Source organism: Hypanus sabinus, chromosome 2 (assembly GCF_030144855.1).
Source record: "Hypanus sabinus isolate sHypSab1 chromosome 2, sHypSab1.hap1, whole genome shotgun sequence".
NCBI lineage: Eukaryota > Metazoa > Chordata > Chondrichthyes > Myliobatiformes > Dasyatidae > Hypanus > Hypanus sabinus.
The window spans coordinates 16046214-16060158 of record NC_082707.1 but is presented as its reverse complement, the minus strand read 5'-3'; the positions used below and the strand labels follow the sequence as shown (position 1 = coordinate 16060158).

The following is a 13945-nucleotide window of genomic DNA, read 5'->3' as shown; positions in this document are numbered from 1 at the left end:
TAAGGCCATAAGACAAAGGAGCAGAAGTTGGCCATTCAGCCCATCGAGTCTGCTCCGCTATTTCATCATGAGCTGATCCAATCTCCCCTTTAGTCCCATTCCCCCGCCTTCTCACCATAACCTTTGATGCCCTGACTACTCAAATACCTATCAATCTCTACCTTAAATACACCCAATGACTTGGCCTCCACTGCCGCCCATGGCAACAAATTCCATAGATTCACCACCCTCTGGCTAAAAAATTTTTTTCACATCTCTGTTCTGAATGGGCGCCCTGCAATCCTCAAGTCATGTCCTCTCGTACTAGACTCCCCCACCATGGGAAACAACTTTGCCACATCCACTCTGTCCATGCCTTTCAACATTCGAAATGTTTCTATGAGGTCACCCCTCATTCTTCTAAACTCCAAGGAGTACAGTCCAAGAGCAGTCAAACGTTCCTCATATGTTAACCCTCTCATTCCCAGAATCATTCGAGTGAATCTTCTCTGAACCCTCTCCAATGTCAGCACATCCTTTCTTAAATAAGGAGCCCAAAACTGCACACAGTATTCCAAGTGAGGTCTTACCAGTGCCTTACAGAGCCTCAACATCACATCCCTGCTCCTACACTCTATTCCCCTAGAAATGAATGCCAACATTGCATTCGCCTGCTTCACCACCGACTCAACCTGGAGGTTAACCTCAAGGGTATCCTGCACGAGGAATCCCAAGTCCCGTTGCATCTCAGAACTTTGAATTCACTCCCCACTTAAATAATAGTCTGCCCATTTATTTCTTCTCCCAAAGTGCATGACATACACATTCCGACATTGTAATTCATTTGCCACTTTGCTCATTCCCCAAATCTATCTAAGTTTCTCTGCAGACTGTCTGTTCCTCAGCAGTACTTTGAGTGCCAGGTTATAGATGTTTCAGAAAGACAGGAAGAGGTGGGGGCGTGGCACTGCTGGTCAGAGATAGAGTCACGGCTTCAGAAAAGGAAGAAATCATGGAGGGATTGTCTGCAGAGTCTCTATGGGTGGAAGTTAGAAACAGGAAGGGGTCAATAACTCTACTGGGTGTTTTTTATAGACAACCCAGTAGCAACAGAGACATAGATGAGTAGATAGGGAGATCGATTATGGAAAGTTGTAATAATCATAGGGTTGTCATGGTGGGAAATTTTATTTCCCAAATATTGATTGGCATCTCCCTAGAATGAGGAGTTTAGATGAGGTGGAGTTTGTTAGGTGTGTTCAGGAAGGTTTCCTAACACAATATGTAGATAAGCCTACAAGAGGAGAGGCTGTATTTGATGTGGTATTGGGAAATGAACCTGCTCAGGTGTCAGATCTCTCAGTGGGAGAGCAGTTTGGAGATTGTGATCATAATTCTATCTCAGTTACCATAGCATTGGACAGGCATAGGAACAGATAAGTTTGGAAGGTGTTTAATTGGAGTAAGGGGAAATATGAAACTATCAGGCAGGAACTTGGAAGCCTAAATTGGGAACAGATGTTCTCAGGGAAATGTACTGCAGAAATGTGGCAAATATTCATGGGATATTTGTGTAGCATTCTGGAAAGGTACATTCCATTGAGACAGGGAAAGGATGGGAGGGGACAGGAACCATGGTGTACAAAGGCTGTTGGAAATTTGGTCAAGAAAAAAAGAAAAGCTTACAAAATGTTCAAAAAACTGGGCTATAATAGAGTATAAGATTATAAGACTAGCAGGAAGGAGCTTAAGAATGAAATTAGGAGAGCCAGAAGGGGTCATGAGAAGGCAGGTTGTGCTTTACGAGCCTGATTGAATATTTTGAGGATGTATCTAAACACCTTGAGGGCAGAGCAGTAGATGTAGTGTATATGGATTTCAGCAAGGCATTTGATAAAGTATACCATGCCAGGCTTATTGAGAAAATAAGGAGGCATGGGATCCAAGAGGACCTTTCTTTGTGGATCAAGAATTGGCTTGCTCATAGAAGGCAAAGTATGCTTGTAGAGGGGTCATATTCTGCATGGAGGTTGATGACCAGTGATGTGCCTCAGGGATCTGTTCTGGAACCCCTTCTCTTTGTGATTTTTATACATGACCTGGATGAGGAAGTGGAGGGATGGGTTACAAAATTTGCTGATGACACAAAGGTTGGAGGTGTTGTGGATAGTGGGGAGCACTGTCCGAGGTTACTGCAGGACATCGATAGGATGCAGAACTGGGCTGAGAAATGTCAGATGGAGTTCAGATCCGAGTTGTGAGTTGGTTCATTTTCGTAGGTCAAATATGATGGCAGAATATAGTATTAATAGTAAAACTCTTGGCAGTGTGGAGGATCAGAGGGATCTTAAGTCCATAGAGCACTCAATGTTGCTGCACAGGTTGACTCTGGTTAAGAAGGCCTACAGTGCATTAGCCTTCATCAACCGTTACAGCCATATAAGACCCTGGTCAGATCCCACTTGGAGGACTGTGCTCAGTTCTGGTCACCTCAGTACAGGAAGGATGTGGAATGTATAGAATGGATGCAGTGGAGATTTACAAGAATGTTGCCTGGATTGGGAGCATGTCTTATGAGAATAGGTTGAGTGAACTCAGCCATTTCTCCTTGGAGCAGTGGAGGATAAGAGTTGGCCTGATGGAGGTGTATAAGATGATGAGAGGCATTGATCATGTAGATAGACAGAGGCTTTTTCCCTGGGCTGAAATGGCTAACATAAGAGGCACAGTTGTAAGGTGCTTGGAAGTAGGTACCTAGGAGATACAAGGGTAAGTTTTTTTATGCAGAGAGCGGTGAGTGCGTGGAATGGGCTGCCAGTGGCAGTGGTGGAGGCGGATATGATAGGGTCTTTTAAGAGACTCATGGAGCTTATGAAGCTCCTTTATGGAGCTCATAAAGGAGCTTAGAAAAACACAGGGCTATGGGTAACCTTAGGTAATTTCTAAGTAAGTACATGTTCAGCATAGCATTGTGGGCCGAAGGGCCTGTATTTTGCTGTAGGTTTTCTAATTTTCTGTTTTTAAATTTACAATGACTAATTAACCAGTATGCCTTTGGACTGTGGGAGGAAACTAGAGCACCCAGAGAAAACACAGATGGGAGAACGACCAAACTCCTTACAGGCAGTGGTGGGTATTGAGCCAAGATTGCCTGTACTGTAAAGTGTAATGTTAACCACTATATTAATGTGCCAGCCATTTTCTCTGTATGTGTGTTATTCTACATTCTATTATTGCTTATCTTTTCAGTTACCATAAATGGATGGCAGGATGGAAATATGTCTCTACCAAACAAAAGGCAAGGTGCTCCTTCCCTCCACTGTTGCAGGACACCCTTGGGCAAGGTGTAGCACCTGCTTAGACCCCTCTGATCAAGGTCACATGAAGCCATGGGAACAGGTGATGAATGGTTGTATGAGCAGCTGGTCTATAGCATGAGTACTGGTTATGCAACCACTGACACCAGGCAGACAATCTCTGATGGGTGTTGATAATGGCTGGGGTCACCCATCTTGTAAAGACACTGCTCAGTAGAAGGCAATGGCAAACCACCTCTGTAGAAAAATTTGCCAAGAACAATCATGGTCATGGAAAGACCATGATCACCCACATAGTCCAACACAGCACATAACAAATGAACAAATGTTATAATGAAATGATCTGAATTGATAGCATGTAAAGATTTTTATTGTACCTCAGTACATGTGACTTTCTATTCTAAGTTATATAGTTCCTTCACAGCAGCAGGCTGTTTAAAGAGTTTCATAAAACCTTAAGGCATAGGAGCAGAATTAGGACAGACGTATGTGGAGGCCACATCTTTGGATATATGTAAAGTGTTGACAGTTTCTTGATTAGTAAGGACATTAAAGTCTATGGGGAGATGGCAGGCGAATGGGGTTGAGAGAGATACTAAATCAGCCATGATGGAATGGCAGAGCAGACTGAATGGCCAAATTCTGCTCCAATGTCTTATGGTCCATACGGGTTTCCTCTGGCTACTCGGGTTTCCTCCCATAATCCAAAAACATGCAGGTTAGGGTGTGCTGTGCTGTGCTGGCACTGGAAGTATGGCAACACTTGTGAGGTGTTCCTGGCATATCCTTGGTCTGTATTATCTGTTGACACAAATGACACATTTCATTGACTGTTTCGCTGCACATGTGATAAATAAGGATAATCTTTCTTTTCTTTCCTCTGTTAGGCACCAAACAAGGAATTATTTACTTTTTTCCCAAATTGTATTTGTCTTTGCCTGAATATTTGTTGGTGTCTCCAATTTATCAAGTGCCTCTCTATCCACCGCTGTGATTTTATGATGTATTCCAGTGGTGACATTTTCCCTGTCTGGTCAGATACATCAGCTTCTGCAGGAAAACTGGACAGGGTGGTGCATTCTCCAAAGATTCCCAAGGAAGAAGTGTTGACCAAATATTTAGTTCCTTGTTTTTTTCCACATGACTGTTCAGGTGCTGCACTTTGCAATTTGAGAAATTTTAACCAACATTGTCAGTCCCAGCAGGGAATGTTACAAGGGGGCAGTACTTCTGTTCTGCATTTAATGTCTTGCTCTGAACAATTAAACTAACAGATACAGTCTGGCTCTTAACCCACAGCCTCGCAGGCAATTCCCTCTTAAGATCACATCCAATCATGTTTTGAAAGTTCAAAGCAGATTTATTATCAACATACTTAAATATCACCATATACAACCCAGAGGAGCATTTTCTTGTGGTCATTCGCAGTAGAACACAGAAACATAATTGAGTCAATTGAAAGCAACAAACAAACAAAAACAGACAAACCCATGTGCAAAGGAAGCCAAACTCTGCAATACAAAAAAAAAACAAATAAATAATACTGAGGACATGAGTTGTAGAGTCCTTGAAAGTGAGTCCATAGTCATTGTTGAGGTGGGTGAAGTTATCTACATTGGTTCAGGAGCCCGACGAATGCAGCACAATAACTTGCTGAACCTGGTGATGTGGGACCTAAGGTTTCTGTACGTTCTGTTCGACGACAGCAACAGGGAGACTCTTCCTGATGAAATAACTCAACCTGAAACGTCGATAGTTTTTTCATTTCCATTGATGCTGCCTGACCTGCTAAATTCCTCCAGCATTTTGTGTGTGTTGCTCTGGATTTCCTCCTTCTACAGCATCTCTTTGTCTAGACGATGGTCCGTTTTGAAACCATTATTCCCAGGCTTTCAGGGAGTCCATTATGTAAGGTGACAACTCTAATCAAAAGGAAATTACTGTCACCTCAGCCTGCCAGTTTCTTTGCTTTGATTTAGTTTGAACCAAGGTAGCTGTGTATGTGGAGGCCAGGTCATTATGTGTATTTTAGGTGAAGATTGGTCGTTCATTGTGTGCTGTGTTGTATGATGTGGTCATGGTCTTTCCATGACCATCGTTGGACTTGGCAATTTTTTCTACAGAAGTGGTTTGCTATTGCCTTTTTCTGGGTAGTGTCTTTGCAAGACGGGTAACACCAGACATTATCAATACTCTTCAGAGATTATATGTCTGCTGTCAGTGGTTGCATAACCAGGATTTGTGATATGCACCAGCCACTCGTATGGCCATCCACCAACTGCTCTTATGGCTTCAGGTGACCCTGATTGAGGGGCTAAGAAGTTGCTACACCTTGCCCAAAGGTGACCTGCAGGCTAGTGAAGGAAAAGAGTGCCTTACCCCTCCTTTGACAGAGACGTTATCTCCACTCTGCCACCAAAGTGATCGGTTCTTGATTAGTCAGGGTGTGAAGGGTTTTGCGGAAAATGCAGGAGAATGAGGTTGAAAAGGAAAATAGATTAGCCATGATTAAATTCTGGTACTGACTCAAGGGGCTGAATGGCATAATTCAGCTCCTATCCCTTATGGTCTTATGAAGCAGAGCTAACTGCAGAGTATTTCTGTATTGGAGCAGCCATTTCAAATCAAGCAACTGCACATATGTACACACTACTCTGACCACTTTCAAAATAGGATTCAAAGCAAACCATAAACTAGTTACAATTACATTATACTGCAGAAGTCCATAATTTGACATGCTCAGAACATCGGTAAGGCAAACATGCCGATTTTCTGGACAGTTGGATTTGACATCTATTAATTCCCCAATATATTTCAAATTCTTGACTTTCCAATGTTCCCTGAATATTACTAAAAATTTTCCATTTTATTTAGTGATTCAGTGTGGTACAGGTCTATCTGACCCAACAAGCCATGCTGTTGAGCAACCCACCTATTTAATATGAGCAGAATAACTGTGATGCCCTGAGCTAAAATAGTCTTATGCTAACATCTATGCTATTGTGGTGCCCCATTTTAAAGTGAGAGGAGGAAACTGAGACCCTGATCAACTTAAAGAGAGCAAGGAGAACGCATCTCAGGGACCTGAATGGGAACATGGTGAACAGAGCTTGATGAACCAGGATCTGGTGCTTTCCCGGCATATATGATGTACAAGCTCTTCTCAGGCTTCCAGCCTCACTACAGGAAGGATGTGGATACTCTAGAGGGAGTACAAAGATGTTGCCTGGATTTTGGAGCATGCTTTATGCGAATAGTTTGAGTGAACTTGGCCTTTTCTCCTTGGAGCAACGGAGGGTGAGAGATGACCTGATTGAGATATATAAGATGATGAGAGGTATTGATCGTGTGGCTAGTCAGAGGCTTTTTTTTTCCAGGGCTGAAATGGCTAACACAAGGGGGCATAGTTTTAAGGTGTTTGGAAGTAAGTACAAGAGGAATGTCAGAGGTATGTTTTTCCACACAAAGAGTGGTGTGTGCATGGAATACAATAGGGTCTTTTAAGAGTCTCTTAGATAGGTACATGGAGCTTTGAAAAATAGAGGGCCATGCAGTAGGGAAATTTTAGGCAGTTTCTAGTGTAGGTTACATGGTCAGCACAACATTGTGGGTCAAAGGTCATGTAATGTGCTGTAGATTCCCTGAAGAAGATGGCAGAGTTTGTCATCAAAACAACAGCTATAATCAATATGTGTACCCGGCAGGAAGCCCGAGAAGAGTTTATTCAGAGCTCGATGAGTTCAAAGGGAGTGAGGGAGCCAGGGTTCCAATGAGTCCAATGGACTCCTGATCTTAATATAGAAAGCTACAATAATAAGTCCAGGGTTTGCCAGTGCACACTCAGTGGCCACTTTACTAAGTACCTCCTGTTACGTTACTGCTATTTAAACATACGGTGGGTTAACAATAAAGAAGCATATTCTGGAAGAATTAAAGAACTTGTATTAACAGAAATAAACAAGCACAACGTAAACCCGTCACATGCTGATACATTCTGTCAGACCCCATGCATGCAAAGTGCTCTCCAATCAGGAACTGGCACATGATATTGCACCTCATATCACCACATCTTCCCTTCCTTAAAAAGACAAATACTTAACAATGTTAATCAAAACAAATACATAATTCAACAAGTCTCTATCAGTCTTTCTTTGAGTTTCCTTGCTATTATTTACATGTTTTGTCTGGTCTGCAACCTTTAACTGAATCACTGCATTTACTTGTTTCATTTCAATTTCCTTCTTTCTACTTCTACAACAGTGTGAAGAATGATTAATCTTACTACAGTTTATACAAAGTTCGCCATATGCAAAACACTGATTTGGACCGTGTTCCCGCGCACAGCAATTACATGACTTTTTTTCCAAATGCCATCTTGCTCTCTGTCGATTTTGTCGACATATTATTATTTTTCTTGATATATTTGCGCCTTTTTACATTGTTTACATTGCAGTTTTCAACAAAAAGCTCTTCAGCCTGCAATATTACGGTCTCAGAAGCTTTGCAGAGCGTGAAAGCTAGTTCAAAATTTAAATCTTGCTCATGGAAAAGCCTTTCTCTCAGAGCGTTATCTCGAACCACACAAACCAGTCTATCTCTAATAAGACAGTCTCTGAGCAATCCAAACTCATACATTCTACTGTGCTTTCTTAACTCCGTAACATATTGATCAATTGTCTCAGTGGCTTTCTGTGCATACATGAAGAATTTGTATCGCTCATATATTAAATTACGCTTAGGTATACAAAATACTTCAAATCTGTCTATTATCGACTTTAAATTGAAATTATCTCCATCTTCAAAGACAAAATTATTGTATACCTCTACTGCGTCATTTCCGATTCAGCTTTGGTTTTTTCTGATTTCTCTTCATAATCTATCGCCAATAAGTACAGTTCAAACTGTTACTTGCATATCCTCCAATTCTCCGCTACATTGCTAGTCAGCTGACGTTTATGTGGGGGCTGTAAGCCTTCCATATTACCAATTACTGTTCAAATTTTTTTCTTCTTTTAGTTCGATTATCTTCGATTCTCGATTTTTCCATATTATTCTTCTGAAAGCACTACTGACACCATGTTATTTTACTTCTATTTAAACATACTGTGGGTTAACAATAAAAAATCATATTCTGGAAGAAATAAAGAATTTTTATTAACAAAAATAAACAAACACAACTTAACCCCGCCACATGCGGATACATTCTGGCAAACCCCACGCATGCTCAGTGTTCTCCAATCAGGAACTGGCACGTCATTGCACCTGATATATCCACACCTCCTGCACCTAATAAAGTGGCTACTGGGTGTTTATTCATGGCCTTCTGCTGCTGTCACCCATCCACATCAAGGTACGGCATGTTGTACATTGAGATATGCTTCTGCACACCATCATTGTAACACGGTTAGTTGAGTTACTGTTGCTTTCCTCACAGCTTGAACCAGTTTGAATATTCTGCTCTGACCTCGCTCTCATTAACAAGGTGCTTTTTGCCCACAGAACTGCCGCTCACTGGATTTTTTTGGGGTTATTTTTTGCACCATTCTCTGTAAACTCTAGAGACTGTCGTGCATGAAAATCTCAGGAGACCAGCAGCTTATGGGATACTCAAACCACCCCATCTGGTAGCAATAATCATTCCATGGTCAAAGTCACTTAAATCACATTTCTTCCCCATTCTGAAGTTTGGTCTGCACAACTGAACTTCTTCACTATGTCTGCAAGCTTTTATAGATTGAGTTGCTGCCAAATAATTGCCTGATTAGAAATTTGATTAAATTTGATGGGCCCTTTGTGTTATTAAGGATCCCAACTATACATCCAGCATCCTCTTTGACTTTCTACCATCAGGCAGGAGACTGCGAAGCGTAAAAACAAGAACAGACAGGATGAGAAACCGTTTCTTCCCCCCAGGCCATTAGACTTTGAGCTCCTTGCTACATCGTATTCAAAGTGTCGCTGGTTAATCTGTTCTGTACCTTACAATATTTAATATTAATAATGCACTTTAGTTTTTTTATTCATGTGTGATCCATCTGTAGACTTTATCCTTAACCTCATAAGTTATTGCATGTTATGTGTACTACTGTGCTTAGAAACATCAGAGAAACATCTCACTACAGAGAAACATCTCATTTCTATGTATATTATATGGTTATATACATTATATATGTTATGTACATACATATAGTTAAATGACATCGAACTTGACTATCAAGCAGGCATTTCTAATAAAGTGGCTTCCAATGTAGATTGGAAAATATTACTTAAGCTTTAGTCTTAGGGAATTGACTGTTGATTAACAGTGGAAACACGTAAGGAGCTCATAATTAACGGGAAGAATAATAAAAAAGGAACGGAGCCTACACTATAGCTAGTGCTGGTACTTAGGGATAGTGTAAGATGCACAGAGGAGAAACATCAGCCTAAAGAAATGGCAAAGCTGAGGTCTGAGAATAACTTAGAAATCTTTTTGCTCCTCTATCATTGGAATCCCGGATCTGTACTGAACCCCTCTTTACTCCGCACTTTCCTTTTGAGCCAGAGACCCGGTCACTGTGACTTTCTCCTGGTTAGTTCCCCAACCCCAACTGTATCCAAATTGGAATACATATTATTATATTATTGAGAGGAACAACCAAAGTGATACTCTGTATTGACTGCCTATTCACTTTCTCTCTCCCAGCTACCTGTCACCTGCAGCTTAGGGGTGACTAGCTCCCTGTAGCTCCTCTTCATCACACTCTCCTGTCTGAGTCAAAGGTCATTGGACAAAAACAGTTCAGCATGGACTAGAAAGGCTAAAGGACCCTTTCCTATGCTCTACTGTTCTCTGACCCTAAATCAACAAAGGAGTACTAAGGGATTAATTAAGACGGAGAATACAGCATGCCAGTAAACTGGCAGCTAGCATTAAAAGTGACAGCAGAAATTTCTAAAGATAAATGAAGTGAATATAATTAGTGAAAACAAATAAGAGCTCTTTATGTCAGAAGTAGAGGAGTTTACTATTGGGTTCAAAGAAATAAAAGATCAATTGCCCAAATGCTTTTGTTTGTCTTTACAAGGAAGAACCATTCACACATATAAGGGAATCAAGGACCGAATGAGAGGATGTCATTGATGGGGTGAGATGCATCTCTACTAAAGGAGGTGTAAGGTGTTCGTTCCCTCTGCTAGTCTGCAGGCTATCCTTGGGCAAGGCGCAGCACCTGCTTAGCCCCCCCAATCAGAGTCACATGAAGCATGGGAGCAAGTGCTGGATGGTCGTATGAGCAGCTCTTGCATATCATAAGTCCTGGATGTGTGACCACTGATGCCAGGCTAAAAATGACTGATAACGCCTGGAGTCACCCATCTTGGAAAGACACTGCCAGAAGAAGGCAATGGCAACCTAGGTATGCAGAACAAATTGGCCAAAACCATTATGGTCATGGAAATGCCATGATTGTCCATGTCATATGACATGGCACATAAAGAACACATGAAGAACTTGAAAGATGGATGTCAGCATTAGTAAAGAAGAGGAATGAGGTAAATTAATAGAATCTAAGACTCAACAGTCTGCATCATTAAGGAAGTGGCTTAAGAAGAAGAAAATGCATTGGCAGTCATTTTTTTTTAAATTCATTGGACTCGATCAGTTTCCATGGATACAGAGTAGCTAATATTTAAAGAAGAGAAAGCAAATTGATGGAGTTAAAGACAGGTTAGCTTGCTATTTGTTTGCCGATACAAGTCATTAACACATGCTGCGAAAAGCAGTGGTCTTAGTCCAGATTGCTTAGGAAGTCATTCTGCCTTGATGCGTGGCAACTGCTCTGCACATGACTGCTAAACACAGCAGGGCATTGTGAACACAGCTTGGAACATCATGGGAAACAGCTTCCCCTCTACAGACTCTGTCTACACTTCTAGCTGCCTCCATAAAGTAGCCAGCATAATCAAAGATCACACCCACCCTGGATGTCCTCTGTTTCCCCCTAGCAAATTACAAGAGCCTTAAAGCACACACTACCAGGTTCGAAGCTAACCTCTATCCCATTGTTATCAGTTACGATCAGTTATCACTGTTATCTTACGATCTACTGTGTTGTGATCTTCCATTTCATTGTTTACCTGCATTGCACATCTTCAGTAATGTTACAGGTTATTCTGCATTGTTGCTGTTTTACCTTACTCTAGCTCAATGTATACTATTAGTAGTGAAATCACTTGAGTCAAGTATGACATTCCCAAGGGGTTGTGAATTAACTTAATGGAGAATTCCTGCGCTTGACTTTGTTTAATGTGGGGAGGCTGATGCACGGGCGGCCACCACTCAGTTGTTGATAGATTGGGGTCAGGGTCCAATGGCATGGAATGCAAGACAACACTACTGTTTTCCTCCATCTGCACTGTAGTTGTGATGTTTTATCGTCTTCTGCTAGCTCCGCCATTCAATTCCTGTTGCCATCACTCTTTGTCTGGAAACTCCTCCTTGACCATTTTTCCATAGGTAACAAAGCCCCAAACTGCACCGCTCTCAGGATCTCAGAAACACATAAGCCTCTCCACCATGACCAGGTGACAATCCGTGGAGACGGATCTGTAAAAACAGCAGGCAAGACAAGTTTTTCACTGCATCTTGGTACATGTGACAATAATAAACCAATTCCAATATTTACCATCTGCCAGCCAAAAGATCTATCACCAAACATGACATGAAGTATTTATATTTTATTTTAAATGTGTGACATCTTACCCTCTCTCCGTTCTTCCTTCCCTTCTCCAGGTTGAGGACCTGATTGAGGAGATCCGTAATGTCTTCATCCAGAACTTGCATGAGATCAGTTGGATGGACCAGGAAACCAAAGAAAAAGCAGAAATCAAAGTAAGAAGGGCGGCACAGTAGCATGGTGGTTAGTGTAATGCTAGTGCAACACGGGTGACGCAGGTTCAATTCCGCTGCTGTCTATAAGGGGTTTGTACCTTTGCTCTATGACAATTCTCCCAATGATGTATGGATTAATGAGTCACAAGGGTGTACTGTAATTGGATAGCACGGACTTTTTGGGGTTGACTTGCCTATTCAATAGTAAAAGGGTGGCACGGTAGCTTAAAGGTGACTTAACGCTATTTCAGCGCCGGCGACCCAGGTTCAATTCTGCCTCTGTCTGTTAGGAGTTTATACTTTCCCCTGTAGATTCTCCCCAGATGGTCCAGTTTCCCCACTTATCCTGGGGTTAGTAGGTTCATTGGGTGACAGAGACTCATTGGGCCAGAAGGGCCTGTTACCCTTCTGTATTTCTAAATAATAAAATAAGAACTTCCTGGCCCAGTTAGATTCACCAAGGGGATTTTTCTTTCTGTTATTACATCCTCATTGGCAGAGTGAGGATATCACCTAGAGGGCTGTCAGTTATTCCACTCTCCTAACTGCTACCTTCTTGAACAACTACAGTCTGCAAAGCTACAGGATAGGAACTCGCATTGAAGAGCTGGTGATACATTTCCAAGAACTTATGCAATCTGTCAACCACTCGAGTCCATTTTGATCTTTTCATAAAGATTGGGAGTGATCCAGTCTTGACCCCATCATCTCTTTAATCTTATCATCTGATTTCATTGAAGTAAATGTCAAGTCAGGAAGGTGTGCAACTTGAGTTACAGTACACAGTAACACACACAAAATGCTAGAGGAACAGCAGGTCAGGCAACATATGTGGAGCAGAATTGAAAGTTGAGTTTTTCGGCTAAGACCCATCTGGAAAAAAAATCAACAGTTTATTTTCCTCCATAGATGCTGCCTGCACTGCTGAGTTCCTCCAGCATTTTGTTACTCTGGATTTCCAGCATCTGCAGAATCTCCAATGCTATACAACAGTACACACATTACAGTCCCTTTGGCTCACAATGTTGTGCTAACCTCTTAACCTACTCTGAGATCAATGTAACCCTTCCCTCCCACATAGCTCTCCATTTCTCTTTCATCCAAGTCCTACTTAAAATTCTCTTAAATATCTCTAATGTTTATGTGTCTACCATCATCCCCGGCAGCATGCTCCACATATCCACTACTCTTGATTTAGAAAAAAAATACTTCTGATATCCCCCTTATACATTCCCTTTGCCCTTTGTATTAGCCAATTTATGGTTGGGAAAAAGACCGAGGCTGTCCATTCAATCTATGCCTCTAATCACTTTATATTCCTCTATCAAGTCACATCTCATTCTCCTTCACTCTAAAGAGAAAAGCCTTAGCTCGCTCAATCATAAGACATGCTCCTTAATCTAGGGAACATCCTGGTAAAACTTCTCTGCACCCTCTCCAAAGCTTCCACATCTTCCTATAATGAGGAGACCAGAACAGGAGACCAGTATACCAAGTGTATACTAACCAGCTTTTTATAGAGATGCAACATTACCTTATGTACAATCATTTATTAAACTTCCAATTATGCAATCACTATGTCCTGTGTCAGTATGTTGCCGACAATTTCCAGCATCTGCAGAAACTCCTGTGTCTCCTTTCATTGTAATTTTTTTCTCTTTGTGGCACTCCTCAGAACATATTTTCAAAATTTCAAGTCTTATATGTTTTCAAAATAGTTAACTGCCCTATATCTTCTTTTCTTAAACATGTTTTACCTTCCGAAATGGATCTTGGA

At 41.5% G+C, this 13945-nt stretch overlaps 1 protein-coding gene across 7 annotated transcripts in view; it reads left to right on the top strand.

Annotated features, from left to right (window-relative positions):
* LOC132406531 (neprilysin-like) overlaps positions 1–13945 on the top strand; it is a 304263-nt gene that overhangs the window by 220138 nt on the left and 70180 nt on the right. For all 7 annotated transcript variants that reach the window (XM_059992355.1, XM_059992373.1, XM_059992364.1 and 4 more), the window contains one exon: positions 12070–12168. In XM_059992355.1, the coding sequence (XP_059848338.1) occupies positions 12070–12168 (99 nt within the window). The remainder of the gene's footprint in view (positions 1–12069; positions 12169–13945) is intronic.